This window comes from Salvelinus fontinalis, chromosome 27 (genome assembly GCF_029448725.1).
Source record: "Salvelinus fontinalis isolate EN_2023a chromosome 27, ASM2944872v1, whole genome shotgun sequence".
NCBI classification, from domain to species: domain Eukaryota; kingdom Metazoa; phylum Chordata; class Actinopteri; order Salmoniformes; family Salmonidae; genus Salvelinus; species Salvelinus fontinalis.
In genome coordinates this window covers 17,688,697-17,714,237 of record NC_074691.1, presented here as the reverse complement: position 1 = coordinate 17,714,237, position 25,541 = coordinate 17,688,697, and the positions used below count along the sequence as shown (strand labels likewise).

Genomic DNA, 25,541 nt, shown 5'->3' with positions numbered 1-25,541 from the left:
TGACAAATAATTTCCCAATTCAAATAACTTCAGATGTAGACCAGAGACAGGGTATCCTAATGATCAAATGTTTTAATACAATGCATCTTATACAGAAAGTATAGTTCTGTAATGGATAGGGAAAATGGAGTGTCAAGGAGTCCGTACTGGTATGTTTACTCAAACATCTGCTCTTAATAATAGAATAGATCTGATATACAGTGGGAACGTCAAATCCAAACAATGGTTGTAATGAAGAACACTTGTAGAAAACTAGACATCCTTGAAACACCGAAGTCACAGTACAACACATTTCTTAAATAATAAGTCCATATCCTCCAGTGGAGTTAATTCTTCTTGTATTATCTTAAGTCTATTGGGTTGGTGAAAAAAATTCCACACATTTGTGAAGCTGAGCTCACTCTGGTTCTCAAAGCTTCATAGGGCCATACAGATCTGTATACAGTGTTGGCCTAAGCATGTTCCTCAGGGCAATAGACAACACTCCATGCAAAGTACCCATTATGGCCAGCATCTCCCATATTAGCCCTTACCTCAGGGGAAGTGTACACAGCATAAAAGAGCTGCCATTGTGCAAGTCTACAGTGGCGGGTGAGGGGCATGGCCTCATGAAATACAGCCATGCTCTCACCCCTTGGCATGGTTCCAGCTGAGCTCAGTCCTTGGCATCACCCACCCCGTCTGCGTTGATGGCAAACATGGCTTCAGACTCAGGGAGGCAGGGCGAGTCATAGATTTTGCAGATCCTCGTCTCCCCACGGCCTTTCCTCAAGTACAGTCTAAAAACAAGGAGAGGTTTAGCTAGATAGCTAAATTGCTCTAGAACACCAGGGGCTTAAGTGGTATGCTATGTTAGAAACCATTAGAACATGACAGATAGGGAACAGAATGTAAAAAACTGACCCCCATTCTTTATTCTGCAAAGCCAAATGGGGTCAATGGAGCTACTCACCGTGTAGTGGACGCATGTGCCATGATGTTGCCTCCGATGGGTTTTTTAGGGTCTGCCGAGAACATAGCAGCACCGTCTACCTGGGCCACCACCTGATTGGTTATCACTACGGCAACGCCAAACTGACAAGACGAGAGAGACAAAGTTTAGCATTATGACCATACTGTGAAGAGAGTTGTGCACACACAATGTGCCAATAAAGTAGCGTTCAGAACATTACTGACAAATGTATTTTATTAGATCAACACCAGTCATGGATAAGGAATTCAGCAAACAGACAAAGCCCCTGTAATTCTAACCCTGGCCTTACCTCATCTGCTAGCCTCAGCAGCATTCTCAGGAAGCGTCCCAGGTGGCCTTGCCGTGCAGCAAGCTCTCCCCTCCCTGAGTAGTCTGTCCTGTAGAGGGCCATGGCACTGTCCACTATCAGCATGGCATACCTGAGAGAGAGACCTATAGCGTTGCAGACTGGGTGACCAGAGGGTAGTGGCCTTATTCCAGATCACTTCAATTCATGTCATAAGCAATACTATCAACATGGAAGGAAAACAAGGAATGTGAGAAATAGAAAAGCATTTGAAGGATCAGAACCCTCAGGAACAGGGTTAAGGGAGGGATAGATAGATCGAGGGGAGGCAGGGATGGATAGAGGGGAGGATGGATAGATAGGGGGGAGGATGGCTGGATGAGGGATAGGGGGGAGGATGCATGGGGGATAAGATGGGTGGGGGATAGGGGGGAGGATGGATGGATGGGGGATAGGGGGGAGGTGGATATACAGGTGGGTGGATAGAGGGGGGGGGTCTGACCTAGACTCTGCCATCATGGCTGAGGCTTGGTAAAGCAGCTGGGTCTGGTGGTCTGTGTTAAAGGCTCTAGCGTAGGCTACGTTGTCCAGAACGTCACTCCCAACAAGTCCATACCTAATAAAAAACAACAGTACATTCTAGTGTGGTACAGTTTTCTGAAGGAAGTACAGCATGTACTATGGTAACTCTGAACAGACAGAAATTAATGTGTGTTATTCCTGTAGTGGAATAGTGTTGCTCCAAATTTCACTCTGTCAGTGTCATATAACCCAGTAGTTACTCCATTGTTATTGTGTTGGTCCATGAGAGAACTCACCTCTCTGCTACAGCCAGTAACCTCTCTGGTCTGAAGGTCCCCTCAGTGTCAATGTACATGGCTTTGCCCTCTCCACCACCCTGGTCAATGGGCAACTGAGTTGGGGGAAAACATTACAGAACAAGAACACAAACAATGTCCTGAGAGTGCTATTGTCATAAGATGTCAGCAGATGTGATTGGGATGAGATAGGAGTATACAGCCAAGTCTACCTTTGTTAGTGCTAAATAATGTCATCATGGCAAGTACCTGACAGGTGACTGCAAGGGTGTGGCACAGTTGCGTCTTTCCTGTCCGGAACTCTCCAAACATCTCTGTGATGGAGCCCGTCTCTATCCCACCTGAAAGAGAGTGAGAAAGCCTTTCATACCCATGATAGTGACAAATAAAAATGGGCAAGTGGAAAAACAGAGTCATGACTAAGGTTCTAATTAACTGGTAGAGACCCCAGCCTCACCCTGTAACAGCTTGTCCAGCTCTTTGGACCCAGTGGAGATCTGGATGATTTCAGCTCTGCGTTGGTGGAACTCTGTTGCTGTGGTAAAGCCCATGGGCACTAGTTTGGCAGCTTCAGCCTGAAGGAGTTACCATAGAGGTATAGGAACATCATTCAGTCATAATAGCAGGCTGTGGGCAACACAAAATGAACAGAAAATAAAAACTCAAGAGATTGGTAAATGAAGGTGACCTAACCAGGACTTTGTCTGCTTTGGCTTCACTGATCCCCTTGATGTTGAGCAGCTCCTTCTTGGGGGCATAGGCCACTGCCTCAATGGTGTGGAACCCTGCATCCTCCAGTTTCTTTAGGTCACTGGCACTGATGCCACATTGCTGTGTGGAAAAATGCAAATTACACTACCATCATGCATTTGACGTTTAGACATTTTAATATTGATCATCAGTTCAGCCTAGTACAGGGAATATCCTCAGTTAATATCAGCCAAACACACATCTAATACTGTACCCAGATAAATTAGTATGGGCATAAATGCTCCAACACCTACCTCAAGTCTGCTCAGTGGCTGTGGTCCAAAGCTCTCCTCCTCTACCTCTGCCTCTACCCTGGCCTCGCTTCTCATAGCCATCTCTTTTTATGGACAGGCGAGGTATGTCTGCTAAGTTCATAAAATAAGTTGTTTTCACAGAGGATGAAACTGAAAGGCATATTGTCGTTTCCTTCTGTGTTAGTTACTGAGACACACTCATATGCTATTAAACTTGATCAAGACAGGGTTGTTTTCTTGTTGGAATGGAATCCAAAATTATTCTAGTTAGCTAACGTTAGTTTACACAACTGGAAATTGCAACTGACTTGCTAACTTAGTCAAGTTGTTGATGACCTTTTCGCATCTTGTTATCACATATAAAAATGTACTTGAACATATAAGCCTTAACTAGATAGGTGTTGTAGTGATTTTCTTTTACTAACGTTAAATGCTGGACTTGAACAGTCTTTGAATATGACCGATATTGTGTTATGAAACGTAGCTAGCTTACGCTATTTGTTCAGCTGTTCAACAATGAAATGGTCTGTGACTTGGCTTACATGTACTTCACTAACGCTGAGTTATCCACATTTCGCTCAAAATAGTCGCTAGCTTAGGTTAATTTAAAGTGATGAATAGGATGTCCAATGTTACAACAACGGCGTCCACTTACCACCAGTTTCTCTTGCTTTCCTTGAACAAAAATCTCCCGCTCGCAAATCAACTTAGCTATTGAGCGTGCTACGTAAATACGCTGTCCTTTCATTCGAGGGCTGGGTTTTCACTAGTAACCACAGCCACAAAGTTGGTCAAAACAAAATTCGCTCTTTGGTCTTAATTCAAGGTTAGACATACGGCTAGAAGTATGTGAGTATGGTTAGGGTTCAAATCAAATTTTAAGAAGAGAAACTGTAGAAATATGCGGGCTTTATGACTTTGTGTTTGTGGTAAATAGTGACGACAGAGCACTGGGATTCTTCTTCATCTCTAATATAATAGTGGTACGCAAACAAACGTTAGAGATGCATGCGGCCACCTACTGTACCCGGGTGTAAAGTCAACCACAGATCACAGATATAAGAATTGAAGTAACCGAACATTAAATGTCCAATGCAGCCTTTTTATGACAATATCAAATAATTTCTGGGTAACAATTAAGTGTGATTGTTTTTCAATTCAAATACTGAAATAGAAACAAAAATAGCTTCTGTGCAAAGACGAATTTCTCAACAAATAATTTTGCTAGGACTGTCTTGGAGTGGTCTGAGTGGGCAGGGGAAAACTGAAAACTAGCTGATATTGGCAGAGAGGTTTGGAACTCTCTTTCTTATAGACCTATTAACTAATTTACTACCTGGCAATGTCACCAGGCAGGCCAAAACTCCATCCCACCAAAACAGGCTGAAATTTCAGTTGGTCCTTTCAAACAGCTCTTACACTAAAGGGGCATTATCGTCATTTTCACAATTTGTCAGTATTATTCCAACCTCATTCTGTAGAAATATATATACAACACAGGAAAATCACGTTGTTGACTGCAATGGGCCTTTAAGAAAACCTAACCCTCCTACTCCTACCTGATCCTGCACTACTAAGAAAATAAAAAAGAGCCCTACTAACTTCTAACAAACCCTTCCAACCCCACCCCATCCAACCTCGATAACCCTACACATTAATCTTTCCCTCTCTTCCACATACAACAATACAATAGCACATGCTCCATAGTTTCATCAACCATATACACCGGCTGTACAGAAACCATTCACATGCTTGCCATTCACATGTAAAAACAAGTTAAATGTACAATGTCCTAGGCGCAACCGAGCAAACACCACCTCTTCCTTCCTAAACTGACCTTTGAATCTTGGTCCACCAACCTTTCTTTGGAGGGCATATTAATGCCGGCATTTGGCTCTGAGTCCCTCTGAGTACATTTGGCATCACCTCTACCTAGTGGAGCACGAATATCAATTTTAACTTGTGTTAAAGCCCTTTTGGCTATATATTTTAGCAACAAGATATAAGATAAACAGAGTAGCAGCAGCTTGTATGTGAGTGAGTGTGTGTGTGTGTAGAGTCAGTATAAATGTATGTGCATATTATGTGTGAATGAGAAGATGATGGAGTGTGTGTGAGTGTGTAGGACCCTGTGAGTGTGCATAGAGACAGTGCAAAAATAAAGATACAAGGTTAACTCAAATAGTCCGTGTAGATATTTTGTTAGCTATTAAGCAGTGGTATTGTTTGGGGTTAGAAGCTATTCAAAAGCCTGTTGGTGTCAGACTTGATGCTCCGGTACCGCTAGCCGTGCGGAAGCAGAGAGAATAGTCTATGGCTTTAACGATTTTCCGGGACTTCCTTCCACCCTGCCTGATATACACCATACACAAAGGTATGTGGACACCCCTTCAAATGAGTGGATTCTGCTATTTCAGCCACACCCGTTGCTGACAGGTATATAAAATCGAGCACACCGCCATGCAATCTCCATAGACAAACATTGGCAGAATGGCCTTACTGAAGAGCTCAGTGACTTTCAACTTGGCACCGTCATAGGATGCCACCTTTCCAACAAGTCAGTAGGTCACATTTCTGCCCTGCTAGAGCTGCCCCGGTCAACTGTAAGTGCTGTTAGTGTGAAGTGGAAACATCTAGTAGAAGCAACAACGGCTCAGCCACGAAGTGGTAGGCCACACAAGCTCACGGAAGGGGACCGCCGAGTGCTGAAGCGTGTAAAAATCGTCTGTCCTCGGTTGCAACACTCACTACCGAGTTCCAAACTGCCTCTGGAAGCAATGTAAGCACAATAACTGTTTGTCGGGAGCTTCATGAAATGGGTTTCCATGGCCGAGCAGCTGCACACAAGCATAAGATCACCATGCGCAATGCCAGGAGTCGGCTAGAGTGGTGTAAAACTTGTCGCCATTGGACTCTGGAGCAGTGGAAACGCCTTCTCTGGAGTGATGAATCAAGCTTCACCATCTGGCAGTCCGATGGACAAATCTGGGTTTGGCGGATGCCAGGAGTACGCTACCTGCCCCAATGCATAGTGCCAACTGTAAAGTTTGGTGGAGGAGGAATAATGGTTCGGGCTAGGCCCCTTAGTTCCAGTGAAGGGAAATCTTAATGCTACAGCATACAATGACATTCTAGACGATTTTGTGCTTCCAACTTTGTGGCAACAGTTTGGGGAAGGCCCTTTCCTGTTTCAGCATCACAATGCCCCTGTGCACAAAGCGAGATCCATACAGAAATGCTTTGTCAAGATTGGTGTGGAAGAACTTGACTGGCCTGCAGAGTCCTGACCTCAACTCCATCAAAACACCTTTGCGATGAATTGGAACGCCGACTGCGAGCCAGGCCTAATCGCCCAACATCAGTGCCCGACCTACTAATGGTCTTGTGGCTGAATGGAAGCAAGTCCCTGCAGAAATGTTCCAACATCTAGTGGAAAGCCTTTCCAGAAGAGTGGAGGCTGTTATAGCAGCAAAGGGGGGACCAACTCCATATTAATGCTCATGATTTTGGAATGAGATGTTCGATGAGCAGGTGTCCACATACTTCTGGTCATGCAGTGTAGATATCCTGGATGGCAGGGAGCTTGGCCCCAGTAATGTACTGGGCTGTCCGCACCACCCTCTGTAGCGCCATGCGATCGAGGGAGCTGCTATTGCCATACCAGGCAGTGATGCAGCCAGTCAAGATGCTTTCAATTGTAGAGCTGTAGAACCTTTTGAGGATTTGAAGGCCCATGCCAAACTCCTGATGAGGAAGAGGCGCTATCACGCCTTCTTCAAGACTGCGTGTGTTTGGACTATTTTAAGTCTTTAGTGATTTGGACACAGAGGACCTTGAAGCTCTCCACCTGCTCCACTGCAGCCCCGTCAATGTGGATGGGGGTGAGTTCGCCTCCCATTTTCTTTGGGCTAGGATTTGAAAGTGTTGGGTTCTTTTGTACCTCAATGGCTGGGTTGCATCTCTAAATCAAATTCCTCACCGTGTTTCATTCCCTTGATCTGCACCATTTAGAATCTTTCTCTGCACTGATCTAGAAAAACACAGCGTATATGGTAACAAGCAAAATTCAGTGGGTATGGAGCACTATTATAGCCTATGCTGTTGCTAGTCCTACTCATTACAAATCAGAGACGATGAAGAGGAGACCACTTTAGACTATTGAGATGAAGCCATATGAGCATACCAGTATGTCAATGTAATGATCCTGTTGACTTTCCATACTATGAAATTATGTCAGTATGATTGTCAAAACAATATAACATGATCTGTTTCCCCCATTTGCTCACAGAAAGGGTAATGAAGAGCCAAGTTTACAGACATAACTGTTATCCTAAAGAGGAGAAAACATGTGTAAAAGTTGTATTAACATTTTAATAATGATTGACAATTAAGACAATTTGTTTTATTCCAGATTTTTTCAGTTGTCAATGTCATTCACTTCATTGTTTTTCTCGAGGCAATCCATCAAAGGTGATATGCAAATGCCAACTTTTACAATACAAGATAACTATTCCTCCCTTAAAAATGATACAATAATGATCAAAATGTACAGTAGACAACATTTTAAACTATCACATAGAATACATAATGGGGTGTTTCATCAGCTGAAATAAAAAACTCAGAAATGTTCCATATGCTCAAAAAGCTTATTTCTCCAAGTTTTTTTCGCATTATTTCTAACTTATTTTGTACATAATAAGTGTTTCTGCCACGTCTCTTATGACTGAAAAGAGCTTCTAGATATCAGGACAGCGATTACTCACCCCGTACTGGAAGAAGATTTTTCTCTCCCTTTAACGAGTCGGACGCAAAGGATTTACTCCAGACACCTGACAAGGCTCTCATCCCCGTCATTCGCAGAAGAAAGAGACAGAGATATCGGTGACATAGGTCTGGGTGCCTTGTAAGGATCCAACGGCAAGTGGGTAATCTGCCTTGGAAAATATTTTCCTCGTCATCGACCCTCTGAGGAGAATGTGTCCAAAGTTTCTGATAATTCTGCTTCACTGCTAATATCTGGAAGCACTTCATTATCAATGTTGTCCATCAGGGTGTTGCGCCTCAGTTCATGAGTGCCACCCAAGCAATTCTTCAGAAGTTTCCCAAAATCAGCCACACTATTGCACTCAGTCTGGTTTAGTTCTGACGGTTTGGCCCTTTGTGGGAGTTTGGGCAGGAAACCACCAAATGACAGTCGTGATGTAAGACTTTTACTCTTCCAGTTCAAAATAGTAGTCATGTTAGGTTAGACATTGTGAATAATATGGTCTGCCAATTCAACACTGGATTCTCAGTCATTAATCCCATGGTTTTAGACCCGTAATCTATAGCTGTTCAGGATTCTGTCTTTTTCTTTTTGTTGGAGGTCCTCGCCAGCTGAGATGAAGGTGCAGTGCAGCTACCCATCACTTCAGTGGATTCATTTATCATGCGGCTCATATGATTAAGTTTCAACTGGAGATCGGCCAAACTCATTCGCCTGGTCTTTGCCTTCTTTGAAGGTACATTATCATATTTTGAGACTGAAGAGGCAATGAGAGATCTTTCTGGTTTGTTAGGAATACAGGAGCGGTCTTTGTCTTTCAGATCAGGATCATTGCCAATCCATTAAAGTGTTCTCTAAGGTTAGTGGGGATTTCTCCAAGTTGACCCCCAGGTAGAAACAAATAAATTGCCTTTGTGGTGGATGAAGGGCTCTTCACATCATCATTGGTGGGTGCATCATGTTGTTCAATTTGTGTTAATCCATTTGGATTCAATTGCAACAGTCTGGCTCGTTGTCAGTTCCATTTAATCAGAGCCAGAAGATGTAGGTGCCTTACTACTGCAGACGCTTTCAGCACCTAACTGAAATGTAATCCCACCATGTGCACTCTGCTCTGAGGGAGGAACCATCTGCAGGGTCCCACTCACACTGGATAAATGTTTCCTCGCACTGAAAGGGTCATGAAGCCCCATCTTGATATTGTCAGACTCAATAACAGCAGCATACCACCCTGCATACCACTGCTGGCTTGCTTCTGAAGCTAAGCAGGGTTGGTCCTGGTCAGGCCCTGGATGGGAGACCAGATGCTGCTGGAAGTGGTGTTGGAGGGCCAGTAGGAGGCACTCTTTCCTCTGGTCTAAACAAAGATCCCAATGCCCCAGGGCAGTGATCGGGGACACTGCTCTGTGTAGGATGCCGTCTTTCGGATGTGATGTTAAACGGGTGTCCTGACTCTCTGAGGTCATTAAAGATCCCATGGCACTTATCGTAAGAGTAGGGGTGTTAACCCCGGTGTCCTGGCTAAATTCCCAATTTGGCCCTCAACCATCACGGTCACCTAATAATCCCCAGTTTACAATTGGCTCATTCATCCCCTCCTCTCCCCTGTAACTATTCCCCAGGTCGTTGCTGCAAATGAGAACGTGTTCTCAGTCAACTTACCTTGTAAAATAATGGATAAAATAAATAAATAACACCGGTCTGACTTCTTGTCATATCCATATAATCTGAATCCAAAAGACTGATGTTGATCGGTTTTGTGACCCACTCCAACAAAATAATTGCCCTTTTTTCCATTGAAATTCGTCTTTGAGATGGTGGACATCCTAGCCAAAGTTTCATTCCCATTGGCAGAATGACAAACATTTTCCCATATCTGTGCAGTGAGAGCTTGAGTAATCTCCATACCATTGCCATCTTCCCCGAGAAGTGTTTTAGTTGAATCCAACGTGTTGACAGATCTTCCTTTACCACCTCGGAGTGAAGGCGCTGTGACACCAAAACATCTGGCGTCAATGACCCCAGTTTGGCTCCTTGTGATTTCCATGTCATCGGTACTAAGTTCTGCTCTATCCTGGCTCTCCTCAAACCTCTCCTTTTGGTGTTTTGTTATGGGGAACAATCTGCCCGTGGTCTCATCTGTCATGTTCAGACAATTTCTGTGATCTATAGACACAGTGAGAGATTTGGTCATGTCGATACCAGTCATCCTCTGATAGATGACTGGCTCTGTTGGAAGCTGACATGAAGGAGATACTTTTCCTAGTAGGGTTTTGCATGCAATTGACCACATTGAGGCTTTTGGTGTCAATGGCAACAGTTTGACTTCTAGTTATTTCCATGTCATCAGGATCCAATATGGCTACAGAAACACTGAACCCTCTGACTTATCCCTGGTGCAGAGCCCTCTCCACACTGTGAGCATCGTCTGAGAACATGCCAGTTTCCATAGAGGATGGCACTAAGGATAGATCCAGGTCAAACTCGGTTTTGAAGGCCTCTCCATCACACAAAAATTGGAATCAATTACAACAGTTAGGCTTTTTGTGATTTCCATGTTATCTGGATCAGAGGATGCAGGTTCCCATACATTACAACTTCTCTGTCCTAAAGTCATCTCCATGTTGGCACTTCGATCAGAATGAACATCTCTGTTGTGGGGAACAAGCACTGGAGTGGCTCATTGGTCGCTGTATGGCTGTTGGCCACAATATTTCCAGTGAGGGCCTCGGTCATATCCATACCATTACAGTCTTCTGTAACAAACACCTCTCTGAGAGGATTTCATGCAGGATAAACTGTGGTTTGTATTCCCTAGTAAGGGAATTTCGATAAGGCCTACACTTTTGAAATCAAAGGCAACTGTTTGACATCTTGTCATCTCTATGTCATCCCAGTTTGGACATGAGGTGATATGAAAGGTCTGTTGATTTGGCTCAAAGGAGATTGTTTTTCTTGGGAAACATCCAGGGTGATGATTCACCTTTCTTGGTCAGAGCACACACATTCTCCTGGAGAGGTACATTGAGAGCTGCAGTCATCTCCATACCATGGTCATCATCTGAGAAGATCTGGGTTTAATTGGGATCTGATGTGAAGACCACACTAATGCTTTCAATGTTCCGAAGGGGATTTGGGCCTATCATCCCAATGGCTTTGAAGTCAATGGCAACAGTTTGGCTTCTGGTCAACTCCATTTCATCTGGATCAGTAGAGACAGATACCTGGCTGAAAGTGCTTCCCCTAAGCCGTTGCTCTTCAGACCTTACAGTTTGTAGACACTGAAATACTCCTTTGCCATCTATCAAAGTTGTATGGCTTTTTGTCAGATCCAACTGATCCTGTTCAGTTTGCATCGTATATGTATTCATGAACTGTGGACCTTGTCTTTTAGGGCTAACTGAGGCCACTGTACAGTCTCTCCGCGTTGTCGACAAAGCTGGAACCTGATTCTCTTGATCAATTCTAGACCTGCGCGCATTGAGCGTAGCATGGAAACATTTGTTGTCCGTTTTTTCTGGAGGGGATACAGCTCTCTGTGGAATGCCATTGTAGTTGAGGATTTGGGAGTTGGATTGCCCCTGGGGCCACATGACTTTGTTCTGGATCTATATCTCTGACTGAGGTGGAAGAGTTTTTAAAGAGGGCACAATTCTCTGTTGAGTCCTGGGAACACACAGTCTCACTTTTCTTCATTGAAAAAGTAAAATCCACGTTGCCATAGTTAGATATATTTACATTGCTTTCATGTGGCAGAACATAGATGATTCTGAATTATTGGCGATGAGTATTGTGTGACTGTGAGTCATATCCATAAATGCCGTCTCCTCTCCTGTGAACATAATCGTTTTCTCCCCATCATCATCCTGGTTGAACATTACATTTTCCTATTAGGAGAAACATAAATTACTTTAGTGTCTCATTAATAACTAAGTCCACTACTACAAAGATTAACACAGTATGTTGCGCACTGGCATGGTAGATTTTTTAGGGGGCAATAGTTAATACTATTCATATTATTAATGAATTTGTAAGTACCTACAGTACCAGTCAAAAGTTTGGACACAGCTACTCATTCAAAGGTTTCTCTTATTTTTACTATTTTCTACATTGTAGAATAATAGTGAAGACATCAAAATTATGAAATAACACATGGAATCATGTAGGAAACAAAAAAGTGTTAAACAAATCAAAATATATTTGATATTCTTCAATGTAGCCATCCTTTGCCTTGATGAAAGCTTTGCACACGCTTGGCATTCTCTCAACCAGCTTCATGAGGTAGTCACTTGGAATGCATTTCAATTAACAGGTGTGCCTTGTTAAAAGTTAATTTGTGGAATTTCTTACCTTCTTAATGCATTGGAGCCAATCAGTTGTGTTGTGACAAGGTAGGGGTGGTATACAGAAGGTAGCCCTATTTGGTAAAAGACCAACTCCATATGTGACCCGTTTCAGGAAACTATGCGTATGTTACGATTCACTAATTCACAGGATAGCCATTTGAACGCAAATAGTTTTTTGGCAGAAATGCCTTCTCAAACATGTGAACGAATACAATTGCAAAATTACAAGCCTAGTTGGTTTAGCCACAGAAAAAAACAGTAACCTTCCCGCTAGGCATGATTGGCTGAGATAATGAGTGGGCTGGACATGCCGAGAGATGAGTTTGGATTGGTTTGCCATATAACAAATAACTATTTGAGCTGGTTAATTTGTTTTGGTAATCCTATCTAACGCAGCTTATTTTTTATTTAAAAAAAAAATGTATCGCATAGTAAAAATGCGTAAATGTTACTCTCCACTTTCTGGAGGACCAAGTTAAGTGGAATTTGAGTATGATAGCTAAGGAGATGGAGAAAACACCTGTCTCCGATTACATCTTCAAACTAAGGTCAACCATGGCATCCGTGACAGGAGACGCATCCATCTATGATGTAAGCGTTGTAACGTCATGAGTTGTGATTATGGTTCATTATTTAGCTAACTTGCTAGCTAGCTAGCTACATGTCTTAACAAAAGACATGCAAGTATCCATTTCAATAGAATGTCACTGCAACAATTGTTGATAGACATTTGTTAGCTACCTACAGATTCATGCAGGGTAGTAACGTCATGAGTTATGATGTTCATTGTTTAGCTAGTTTGCTACATGTCTGAACAAAGTAAACATTTCGGGTGCGTTCGTAAATTCAGTCGGGCCATCTACTCCAATTTCAGAGCACTCTCGTCTGAGTGTGCCAGAGCGCAGAATAATTGATGAATTTACAAACACTCAACACCCGTTGAATATGGCCGGTGTCAGTAAACGTCGGCAGAAAAGCGAATTAAATTTTGCCAGCAGCACAGTCACTAACACTCAGGATAACATGAAAACAACCTAACCAGCTCTGCTGGGGCGAGTACAATGGTCAGAGTGGGGTGGCTACAGCCAACAAGTGCTCCGCATGTGGGAACTCCTTCAAGACTGTTGGAAAATCATTCCTCGTGAAGCTGGTTGAGAGAATGCCAAGAGTGTGCAAAGTTGTCATCAAGGCAAAGGGTGGCTACTTTGAAGAATCTCAAATATAAAATGTATTTGGATTTGTTTAACACTTTTTTAGTTACTATGTGATTCCATATGTTGTTTCATACTTTATGTATTCACTATTATTCTTCATGTAGAAAATAATAAAAATAAAGAAAACCCCTTGAATGAGTAGGTGTATCCAAACTTTTGACTGGTACTGTATATAAACATTGGATAAATGTAGCTGTGCCATCTGAATGTCCAATTTAAAGAACCATCCCATTTTTCAGTCATAGCTTACCTTATTTCTTTGGTGTGAAACATGGAGGGGAGCATTCAACAAGGTTTCTATGTCTACATTCACAAATGGAAGGCAAAACAGTTTTAGGCGTCTTGGTCACAGAGTGCATTATACAGTGTATACCTAAGATATCAGAGAATCTAGGCCTACCTGTGATTGGTTGAGCCCCATCATCAATGGAACCCATATGAAAGCTTATGTTTTCTGCCACTGTTAAATACAATTGTATGTCAGTAGTAAACACATGAAAAAACACTGACATTTTTGAAAGGTTGGATAAAATGAAAGTATTTAACGTGAGCAAGAAGTGCTGGATGTGTCGGAACTTACAACTTTTAAGTAAAGAACTAACTTAACGTTAGCTAGTTAAGTTGCTCACATAATAACGTAAATGTATAATTTGCCACATACATACCTTAGCAACTTCTTCTCGAACAATTTAATATGTTAGCTAGTAGCCATCAAAGTTGTTGTTGGTTTTGAATTTAACCGCCCTCCCTTGAGCATGCGCAGTCGGATCAACTTCTTCAAATTGTCTGGTTTGTGTGGATACAAACGTTATACTGCGACCTCCTGGACGTCAATAAATCTTCATCCACTTTTACAACAAAAGCTGTATAAGCAAGTTTGACTCCACTTGCTATTTTAGCCCTACGTATATGAAGGTAAAATAATGTAAAAAGTGTATAAGCATGTAAAGTATGATTTGTACCAGTGGCAGTCAATGCCATTTAAGTGTCACTGTCACATTGGATGACTGTCATTCATATTCCATTCACCCAGTTCAATGTAATAGCGATAGGTTTAGGCTACAACATGATACTCACATTTTCCCTATACCCATCATGAGGTTGCTACAACCTAGCCTATGAATGAAAGTTTACAACGTAGGTGCACACAGGTTGAGAGACACGTTTCAGGTGACAGACAGTGACGTTTGTTTATCCATGTTTGCTCACTTTACAAGTCCACTTTACTTAATGCATATCCGAGGTTGACAGGTGCTAATTTCTCTGGAGAGTTCTGTGAACATCAACAGTCATGAACATGTCATTCTGAACAGCACCATCTTCCGAATTGATAACGTTGACATAATATGAAATCCGATGGGCCCCTTAACCTCCATAAAGTCAGTCAAACATGTTGCAACAGTGTTTTGAAGTGATTATTGACAAAAGGGAATATTAATCATAAATATAGAGAATGTTGTTCCATGTATAATAGATTGAGGAGTGTTCATTAGACAAGTGGTGCTGGATTTCATGTGGATGATAGTCATGGATAATGATAGATGTTAGTCATCCTAGAGAATAATTGAAATTGAAATGTAGTCCACTCCAGCTCAGTTAAACATCCCCATTTACAAAATACGGCTGAACAACTCCAACAAAACTCACTGCTCTTGTTAATGACTATTGTCTCACATTAATCAGGACAGCCCTAATCAACAGTCACAAAGTGCTTTACAGGTACTCAGCCTAAAACCCCAAAGAGCAAGCAATGCAGAAGCACAGTGACTACCTGGGCGAGCTTGATTAGCATGGGTCCAGGACAAAGTAGCATGCACAGTGAAATCAGGCCAGGGGTCCACAGCTGCAGTCGGAACTCCAGGAGGGCATACACAGAGAGAAGGGGGATTAGTGAAGGCATGCCTACAATCACACAGGGCCCATATTCACAAAGCATCCAAGAGCAAGACTGCTGATCTAGGGTCAGGTCCCATCAGTCCATATAATTTGATTCATTATGATCTAAAAGACTAAACTGATCCTAGACAGGGCCATCATGGAAGGAGCCTACCCAACAGAGGCAGAGTTGTGTTTGGCAGATCTGAAAGAGGCACAACTTTATTTGAATGAGAATTCAGTCCACTTGACAATTCAGCAGAACTCTGGATTCTTCATGCTGATGATTTGTACAACTTAAGACATATAGCATTACAGTACAAATAGATGAAACGATAATCATATGGAAAGTAATACAGATAGGTGTTGTCAAGTAATACTGTTACTGCAGATGACTAGCTCTGTCCATGCTTTTCCTAGAAAATGTCCATCTGATATTATAGTTGATGTTGTTCTAGCTCACCAAAGCAGGTATTTCTCCTCCTCGCTGGTCTGCAGATGCATGATCATGATGTTGTGGCTGTAACATATAATAGACATTACACCAGAACAACTAGCTAGCTATATCAGATATACATTTTCATGAAAAGCAGCTAATTGCAAGCCAATAAAATGTACATTATTGCATTGGTTCAACATTGATATCTAGTTATCTAACTAAGATAAAAGGTGAAATCTCAGATTTGATCTCTGTAACAGTTTGCTGTCATCTCATCTGGGTACTGCAACAACTCAACTGAAGCACCTGCACATCTAATCTTCTCTTCATCCCCTCTTGATTCTACAGGGAGCTAGCCTATTCTCCTCAAAACATCACTAGCAAGCTAGTCATTTTACCCCTATCTACATTAATAAATTACCTTGACTAACCTGTACCCCAGTACATTAACTCGATACCGGTACCCCCTGTATATAGCCTCGTTATTGTTATTTTATTGTGTTCCTTTTTACATTAGTTTATTTGGTAAATATTTTCTTAACTCTATTTCTTGAATGGTTAAGGGCTTGTAAGTAAACATTTCAGAGTAAGGTCTACCTATTGTATTCGGCACATGTGACAAATATAATTTTATTTTGGTTTGAGCTAACGTTAGTCAACTTGAGCAGAGATCTCAGCTTGCTAACTAGCAAAGCCAATCAACTACACACCAAATATTAGGGCTGACCCCATTTAGTCAACTGGTAGATTGTTTGGTTGATAGGCTGTTGGTCGAGCGAAAAAAATTTGTCAAGTAGTTGTTCGGGTGGTTGTTGTCTTTGATGATCTTTTTGGCCTTCCTGTGACATCGGGTGCTGTAGGTGTCCTGGAGAGCAGGTAGTTTGCCCCCGGTGATGCCTTGGGCAGACCGCACCACCCTCTGGAGAGCTCTGTGGTTGCGGGCAGTGCAGTTGCCGTACCAGGCGGTGATGCAGCCCAACGGGATGCTCTCAACTGTGCATCTCTAAAAGTTTGTGAGGGTTTTTGGGGCCGAGACAAATTTCTTCCACCAAAACTCACGGACCAGGCAAGGAGGTCATTAATCAGAGAGGCAACAAAGATACCAAAGATAACCCTGAAGGATAACCCTGATAACCGTCCGCTCCACAGCGGAGATGGGAGTATCTGTCCATATGACCACTTTAAGCTGTACACAACACAGAGCAGGGCTTTATGGAAGAGTGGCCAGAAAAAGCCATTGCTTAACTTAAGGATCTTCCGGGTGAAACTGGAAGGCGCGCAATTCAAATAAATAATCATAAATATTATGGATTTTAAACATTTAGGTACATATAAGTGTCTTATATCGGCTGAAAACTTAAATTCTTATTAATCTAACTGCACTGTCCAATTTACAGTAGCTATTACAGCAAAAACATGCTATATGATTTTTTGAGGCCGGCGCCCAACATCAAAATAGTTTTCCAACGGCACTGGTTTCATACATTCACATATAACGATTAAATATTCACTTACTTTTGAAAATCTTCCTCTGATTTGTCATCCAAAGGGCCCCAACTATAACACGTACTGTCGTTTTGATAGATAAAATCCTTCTTTATAACCCAAAAAGTCAGTTTAGTTGGCGCCATCGATTTGAGTAATCCACTCGTTAAAGGAATCTGAAAATCTACCCCTAAACGTTGTTTCAACAAGTCAAAATATGTTTCTGTTTACTCCTCAGATACCCCAAAATCTAATCAAACTATAATATTTATTTCGGAAAGAAGTACGTTCAATAGGAAACTGATTTTAGCAGGTGCGTAATGTCTTCATGGAGCGCGCAAACATGAATTTTCAAGACAGTGTCCTTTTACTAAAACTGTTATTTCTTAATCCTTTTTGAAGTTACAAGCCTGAAACGTTGAACATAGACTGCTGACACCATGTGGAAGCCATAGGAATTGCATCCAGGGAGCTAATTTTCAATATTACTTTTCTCTTGCATTTCTAAGAGGATGGTCTCTCAAAAAAAACATTCCCGGTTGGTTTTTCTTTGGATTTTCTCCTACCATATCTATTGTGTTATATTCTCCTACATTATTTTAACATTTCTACAAACTTCAAAGTGTTTTCTTCCCAAGGGTACCAATTATATGCCTATCCTGGCTTCAGGCCTGAGCTACAGGCAGTTTACTTTGGGCACGTCATCCAGGCAGGAAGTGGAGAAAAAAGGGGCCTAGCCCTAAGAAGATTTATTAAAGAAAGAAATAAGCAAACACATTTGGTTTTCACCAAAGGGCATGTGGGAGACTCCCCAAACATATGGAAGAAGGTACTCTGGTTAGATGAGACTAAAATTTAGTTTTTGGCCATCAAAGAAAATGCTATGTCTGGCGCAAACCCAACACCTCTCATCACCCCGAGAACACCATCCCCACAGTGAAGCATGGTGGTGGCAGCATCATGCTGTGGGGATGTTTTTCATCGGCAGGCACAGGGAAACTGGTCAGAATAGAAGGAATGATGGATGGTGTTAAATACAGGGAAATTCTTGAGGGAAATTTTAATTGATGTATTTTTTTTTACTTCTTCATATAGTGGTTGGCAGGATAATACTTATGAACAATTTCAAACAAACGTAATTAATTTTGTTAATAAGTAGGTACACTACCGTTCAAAAGTTTTGGGTCACTTAGAGATATCCTTGTCCACATTTTTTGTCCATTAAAATAACATCAAATTGATCAGAAATACAGTGTAGACATTGTTAATGTTGTAAATGACTATTGTAGCTGGAAACAGCTGATATATATATATATTTTTAAATATCTATATAGGCGTACAGAGGCCCATTATCAGCAACCATCACTCCTGTGTTCCAATGGCACGTTGTGTTAGCTAATCCAAGTTTATCATTCTAAAAGGCCAATTGATCATTAGAAAACCATTTTGCAATTATGTTAGCACAGCTAAAAACTGTTGTCCTGATTTAAAGAAGCAATAAATCTTGCCTTCTATAGACTAGATGAGTATCTGGAGCATCAGCATTTGTGGGTTCGATTACAGGCTCAAAATGGCCAGAAACAAACAGCTTTCTTCTGAAACTCGTCAGTCTATTCTTGTTCTGGGAAATTAAGGCTGTTCCATGTGAGAAATTGCCAAGAAACTGAAGATCTTGTACAACGCTGTGTACTACTCCCTTCACAGAACAGCACAAACTGTCTCTAATCAGAATAGAAAGAGGAGTGGGAGGCCCCGGTGCACAACTGAGCAAGAGGACAAGTACATTAGAGTGTCTAGTTTGAGAAACAGACGCCTCACAAGTCCTCAACTGGCAGCTTCATTAAATAGTAATCGCAAAACACCAGTCTCAACGTGAAGAACCGACTCCGGAATGCTCACCTTCAAGGTAGAGTTCCTCTGTCCAGTGTCTGTGTTCTTTTGCCATCTTATTCTTAAATTTTATTGGCCAGTCTGACATTTGTATTTTTCTTTGCAACTCTGCCTAGAAGGCCAGCATCCCGGAGTCGCCTCTTCTCTGTTGACTTTGAGACTGGTGTTTGTGGGTACTATTTAATGAAGCTGCCAGTTGAGGTGTTTGTTTCTCAAACTAGACACTCTTGCTCAGTTGTGCAACGGGGGCCTCCCACTCTTTCTATTCTGGTTAGAGCCAGTTTTCGCTGTTCTGTGAAGGGAGTAGTACACAGCGTGGTACGAGATCTTCAGTTTCACACAATCTTTGACAGCCATGAGCTCACCTTTATTAATGTTAAGACATGGACCAGCTGCTTTGGAGAAGTAAATCACAAATCACTTCGCATTGAAGCAGTGTCCCCTGTCGGAATCACTGATGTAAAAAAAGAAAGAAAGGCCTCTACGTAATTTCCTGTGTTGATATAACGTGGTACGGAAGTGACGTTCCCAACATTTTCAAATCGTCTGGCGCTTTCATTAAGCTAGCTGTAACAGAACGGGCGCTTTCTAAAGTAAGTTTCTCTGTTTTTATCATTGAGTACAATATATTTATTGCTACATTAATCAGCTATGTCAGAATTTTACCCATTCAGTGTTTTATTCTGTGGGTGTGGAGGTGTAAATTTGACTTAAATAGCTACGTCTTTCCCTGCTGATAGTTCTCTAGCTGGGATACTCTTTTCACGCCACTTCGATACAGCTACGACCGAAAAGGATTTTCATAGCAGGTTAGGAGAGCATTTTCGCTAACCCCTTTCCAAACCTTAACCTATTTCTCCTAACTTTCTACGTTAATTATCCTAACCTGTTACGAAAGTCACTTCCGGTCGTAACTGTATTGAAGTGGCGTGAATTCATATTGGAATTCATAGCCAGTCACTTGTGTAATTTGGATATTTATTGCTAAAAGTTACCATTTTCGTTGCAACACAGTTTGATGGCATCGAAAATTCCTAGATGCGGACAGAGTAAGAGTAAGTTATTTTCCCTTCAGTTTCTACGTTCACACAACTCGCCTCCACCGCAAGCCTCCGGGATAGCAGTGTTTTCGGTGTTTGCCTTGTCATTCAACAAAAAATGCAACTAGTTAGCAACTAGTAATGCAACTAGTAATCTTGGCTCATAACCTGGAACCCCGATATTAATTTCTAGGTCGGGCAAAATAAGCCTTTGGCTCAGGACTATTCCCCTCACCAACCTCCACAAGCCAGAATGTTGACTTAAATTAGATTTTACATTTACCTGTTGTCCGTGCAGTTTGTCCTTTTGCAGATAGGAATGCGAGGCATATCCATATGAAAGTGTAATATTTTTTTCTTTCAATGCTCTGGTAGTGCATTCAGATTTCTATAACCTGCAGTCGTCGCATAAACGTTCATGTTGTGCAATGTTTACATGGTTAAGTTGAATTTAATTATACTTTCCTGTGGATATGTCTCCCATTCCTACTTTCAAAAGTACCAATTGAAAATATTATTTTAGGCAATATTCTGGCTTGTACATGTCTTGAGAGAAACTTTTCTGATCAAAATGCTAATTTGTGGCTCACGTTGAATACAATGAAATTCAACATCTGTCTCCAGGCTACTTGGCTATTCTTCATTTCGCATTTTGTTCTTTACCTATATCAGGTGTGCGACCTGCTGGCAGTGCTGCAGAAATGAAGAGGGCGGCCAATAAATACGTTTTCAAAGAGACTGCTGTACCGTCAGATTTCAATTTCTTTCCCAAAACTGCTATTTTCAAGCCTCTCAATGAGAATGTACCAAGGTGACTAACTTTCAATTTACAATGGGAAGATAACAAAGGCTATGTATAGGCAAGATGTTAAGACTATCTACCTTCTCTTTTCTTTCCAGAAATGTAGCCAAAGTGCATAAAGGGTAAGATACCCATTTTTTAGGAGTTGGGAGAAATACATTTGACAATTACATTCTCATAGCATTCTGTCTTTGTTTTAATAGACCTTCCACCAGAAATGGGCAGCAGTCAGAACTCAAGAGCCATAATCAACTTTTACTGGAAGCCAATGAAGAACTGCAGAAAAACCTTACAGAAACACAGGCAAGTTCGTTAAAGGGATGATTCACCATGTTCCAAATGTAGGCTATTATGTGAACAAAACGCACTAGGGTTTTTCAATGGGCGATTGAATGGAACGTCTTAGGAAGGAGAATCGTCACTGTTCTCTCGGTTTGGTTCAGGGCTATATTGTGCACTCTTTCACTGTAGTCTGTTAGTTTGTAAACAACACAAGCATTTTTAATTTTGCAGCAAAAAGTTTCCCAGCTGGAGCAACAATACAGTGACCTCCAAGGAACCAATGCAGATGTCCAGAAACAACTGAAGGACTGCCATGTGCTACTAGTTGCTGGAAATATTGATCCAGGTAATCTTTAGATGACAGGAATTGGTTCACCGTTACAGGTTCAGAGTGTTTATTTGGACCGTTTGGTGAGCTTTCTAAAGATTGCGTTAACCTTTCTTCTGACTTTATTTCTCAGTTTTGGGAGAGCAAATTGGAAAAACTGCACAGCAAAATGAGGATCAACAAAGAGAGGTGGTGGTAAGGTCTTGTTTTGTCTGCCATATTGTTGAACTCCAGTCTGTGATTACTTGGACTCAAATGTTACTCAGGTCTTTGTTTGCAGGAATCTGGCTTTGTAATTGTGTTTAGTGATTTCTTTCAAATGGATCTCTCCCAACAATGCAGAACGTATCCCAAGATCTGTTACGTGAACTGCGGACATTTGGTGACATGGCAACAGAACAAGGTGCACAACTAACAGTAAGTTCCATATGTTTGATTGACATGAAAGCAGAATTGCCAGTAATCCTTTATGCCAGTCTGTCTAGAGCTTGTTTGCAATTAATTTCCAGGAAGTTCAAAAGACCATGAAGGCTCTCACCGATTCTCGGGAGCATCTGGTGCAGGAGAGGGGGGTTTTCTCCTTGGAAGTTGAAGAAATGGATAAGGCTCTTGAGGAAGCAGAGCAGCTCTTATTGGAGTAGATATTGTGTGTGTGTGTCTTTGATTTTAATGTAAGTATAAATAAAAATGTATCTTTCAACTAACTTTAAGTAATTTTGAACATTACTACTTGCAGAAGTTGTTTTCACAGCCATATTTTATTCATCTAGAAGACTGCACATTTTAAAAGCGATTGAAGTGTCAGTGTTATTTTGCTTGACTATTATAATTTTTTTCGTTCTTGTATATTAAACTTTTCAATTTATCCCATGGTAATTCAGGTCCGTTTTCTTGTAAAGGGGGGAAAAAAGAAGCGACTTCTTAGTCCACGTTTTTGAACAACTTTTATTTTGAAATTTGTTGAACGAAAGCTGCCTACCGGAAGTTAGACGCAAGTCTGCACACACTGTTCGCAGATTGACTACACTAACCCAAGAACCCGTTTTTTTTGTCGGGATAGACTGAAGTAAGAAACCATAGCTACATGCGTTCTTTTGTATCTTAAATACCTGTGTTGAATGACTACATAACTAGCAATTTACTGGCTTGAACTAGATTACCTTGCTAGCCTAGCTTGCCATTGGGCATTTCTAGCTATGTGTAGTTAATGTAAAAAAGGATCTGAATCTGTTGCACATAGGCTGCAAGTTTTTTTTTTATTAGTCACGTGCACAGGGTCGCACAAATAATCGCAGTGTACAGTGAAATGTTGTGCTCCCAACAGTGCAGGTAACAAAAGTTAGTGCTAATATGCACATTTTCAACTAGCGATGATAAATGTCCATTGGGCGTGTACAATGTCCATAGGGGAGATCATCAGGGGAGAAGTGAATGAAATAATATACATATTTACAGCTGGAACAATTATACCATTCCGTTGGGACAAGGTAAATGTTCTTGGGTAGAATTATAGCCGTATGGGGATCGGGGGGCAGTTAACTGCCTAGTGACTATTCAGCAGGCTGATGTTCTGGGGGTAGAAGCTATTGGCCAGTGATAGTTGCCATGACATTGTCTGAGTGATGGACGCGGGGAGAACAGACCGTCGCTCGGGTGGCTGAGATCTTCTTGGCCTTCCTGCGACACTTGTTGTAATGTAGGTGGCCTGGATTGATGGCAGTGAGGACACAATTATGGTGCATTCGGCAGAGCGTACCACCCCTGCCTTGTAGTCTTGCCGCCGGTGGAGTTGCGGTGACGAAACCTAACAGCTGCTGGTTAACTACCTACCAGGGCTGTGTTATGTTAGGGAGGTAGGCGAGAATGCACTTCTGCTATCTTGGTTATTATGAGGTGCCATTCCGACAACATAAAAAAATGGATTCTGTCAAATGACAATAGACTTTCAAAAAAACCTATTCATAAAGCTCAGGCATTTATTAAACAGGGTGGAACCTAACAGGGACATTTTGAGCCTAAATTTGCTAACGTTATAGCTCTGCGTGCGCAAGATTTAGCTAGCATAATGGTGAACACTTGAACAGGATTTAAATTGATCTATCAAACATGATCGTGAAAAAAAAGAAGTAGCCTAACGGGGTGGACATTTGAGTGGGACATAGATACAACTATGTTATATAATTATTTAGCTTTGCGCCATAGTTTTCCCACCAAAGAAATTGACACTTCCTCAATGTGGTGTCATTGTAGGAAGGTGTTTTCTTAAATGGATAATTACTACAAACTAACAGGGTGCAAAGTGATATCAGGGACATACAGAAAATCTTATAATACACTTTTTATTGATAATACTAACTATAAAATAGAAATATTAAACATTTATTGGCTTCTACTTCTTGTGGCACTTGATAAATAGCACCTGGGGAAAATCGCCTACATCCATTGACACAAATGGGTTTAAAATTCCCTTTTCAGGGTCCATATTTGGTGTTAAGATAAAGGACACCTGCCCTTATTTAAAGCATTTTGTAATCCATATTTTACACCAAATAAGAACTGATATTTCCTTGGGACAGAAAAGGCACTGCCTAGTAGGAATGACCCAGTTATTTAAGCCAGGGTAAAATTGTAGAGGCAAAGATAACTAATGTTTGCTAGTTAACCTTTTTCATCTGTGGTAGAGGGAATCTTTACTTTAATGAATTTAGCTTGTTATTTTAAGTAGAGGCCACCATCCAAATGCAACTTTGCCTGTATTGTGTGGCTTGCATAGCTATCTTAGTTTGCTTACTAGCTATCCACTTTGTCATGGGTAAAATGGCTGTATCGTATTGCATTTGCCACAGTCTCCAAATGTAGACTTGGCTAAGCTAGAAATGTCAGACATGCCAGTAAATCATTTGTGGATGAGACTGATGTGCCAATGCCTATTTTGTAAAATTATATGGTGGTTTTTGGCAGGAAACATGCTATGGAAATACCATATAATCACTTACCCAATTTATAGCCTATGCCAATGTCAAACTTTTTCAGTTGTATGTGTTTCTCTTGTCTTCAATGGGTTTTCTCATTTACAGTGCATTCGGAAAGTACTCATACCCCTTCACCTTTTCCACATTATCTTACGTTACAGCCTTATTCTAAAATGAATAAAATGTATGTTTTCCTCATCAATCTATACACAATACCCCATAACGACAAAGCAAAAACAGGTTTCTATTTTTCTCTATTGCAAAAAAAGAAAAAAAACCTTCTGTAAGTATTCAGACTCTTTGCGATGAGACACATAATTGAGCTCAGGGGTGTCCTATTTCTATTTATCATCCTTGATGTTTCTACAACTTGATTGGAGTCCACCTGTGGTAAATTCAATTGATTGGAAATTATTTGTGAAGGCACACACCTGTCTATATAAGCTCCCACAGTTGACAGTAAATGTCAGAGCAAAACCAAACATGAGGTCGAAGGAATTGTCCGTTGAGGGCTGAGATAAGATTGTGCCAAGGCACAGGTCTGGGGAAGGGGGACCTTCAATGCTGCAGACATGGTTTGATACCAAGAACACAGTGGCCTCCATCATTCTTAAATGGAAGAAGTTAGGAACCAACAATACTCTTCCTAGAGCTGGCCAAACAGCAATTGGAGGAGAAGGGCCTTGGTCAGGGAGGTGACCAAGAATCCAATGGTCTATGACAGAGTTCCTCTGGAGATGGGAGAACCTTCCAGAAGGACAACCATCTCTGCAGCACTCCACCATTCAGACCATTTATGGTAGAGTGGCCAGACTGAAGCCACTCCTCAGTAAAAGGCAAAACGGACTGCTTGGAGTTTGCCGTAAGGGACTTAAACACTCAGATCATAAGAAACAAGGTTCTCTGTTCTGATGAAACCAATTGGGAACTCTTTGGCATGAAAGTCAAGTGTCACGTCTGGAAGAAACGTGGCACCATTCCTACAGTGAAGCATGGTGGTGGCAGCATCATGCTGTGGGTAT

General features: G+C 41.5%; 3 protein-coding genes across 7 annotated transcripts in view; 2 read left to right on the top strand and 1 right to left on the bottom strand.

The window, feature by feature from the left end:
* Window positions 1–45: 45 nt before the first annotated feature.
* LOC129825190 (DNA repair protein RAD51 homolog 1) lies at window positions 46–4,051 on the bottom strand. 3 transcript variants are annotated; one of them, XM_055885079.1, is made up of 10 exons: window positions 3,737–3,827; window positions 3,082–3,192; window positions 2,771–2,908; window positions 2,535–2,652; window positions 2,327–2,418; window positions 2,078–2,172; window positions 1,762–1,875; window positions 1,263–1,392; window positions 953–1,074; window positions 46–779 (listed from the first exon to the last, which is right to left on the bottom strand). In XM_055885079.1, the coding sequence occupies exons 2-10, from the start codon at window positions 3,160–3,162 to the stop codon at window positions 656–658; spliced, it is 1,014 nt and encodes a 337-aa protein (XP_055741054.1). In that variant the 5' UTR covers window positions 3,163–3,192; window positions 3,737–3,827; the 3' UTR covers window positions 46–655. The 3 variants fall into 3 exon arrangements, with proteins under 3 accessions (XP_055741054.1, XP_055741055.1, XP_055741053.1); XM_055885080.1 differs by having other exon boundaries at window positions 3,082–3,189; window positions 3,737–3,825; XM_055885078.1 differs by lacking the exon at window positions 3,082–3,192 and having other exon boundaries at window positions 3,737–4,051.
* Window positions 4,052–19,603: 15,552 nt separating this feature from the next.
* LOC129825188 (uncharacterized) lies at window positions 19,604–22,423 on the top strand. Of its 3 annotated transcripts, XM_055885075.1 has the most exons (10): window positions 19,624–19,688; window positions 19,836–19,904; window positions 20,110–20,150; window positions 20,808–20,946; window positions 21,036–21,059; window positions 21,141–21,240; window positions 21,451–21,565; window positions 21,681–21,742; window positions 21,890–21,964; window positions 22,057–22,423. In XM_055885075.1, the coding sequence occupies exons 3-10, from the start codon at window positions 20,114–20,116 to the stop codon at window positions 22,186–22,188; spliced, it is 684 nt and encodes a 227-aa protein (XP_055741050.1). In that variant the 5' UTR covers window positions 19,624–19,688; window positions 19,836–19,904; window positions 20,110–20,113; the 3' UTR covers window positions 22,189–22,423. The 3 variants fall into 3 exon arrangements, with proteins under 3 accessions (XP_055741048.1, XP_055741051.1, XP_055741050.1); XM_055885073.1 differs by lacking the exon at window positions 19,836–19,904 and having other exon boundaries at window positions 19,604–19,688; XM_055885076.1 differs by lacking the exons at window positions 19,836–19,904; window positions 20,110–20,150 and having other exon boundaries at window positions 19,616–19,688.
* Window positions 22,424–22,505: 82 nt separating this feature from the next.
* LOC129825187 (protein dispatched homolog 1-like) overlaps window positions 22,506–25,541 on the top strand; it is a 73,117-nt gene continuing 70,081 nt past the window's right edge. The window contains exon 1 of the mRNA XM_055885072.1: window positions 22,506–22,613. The gene's annotated coding sequence lies outside the window, so the exon portion shown is untranslated. The remainder of the gene's footprint in view (window positions 22,614–25,541) is intronic.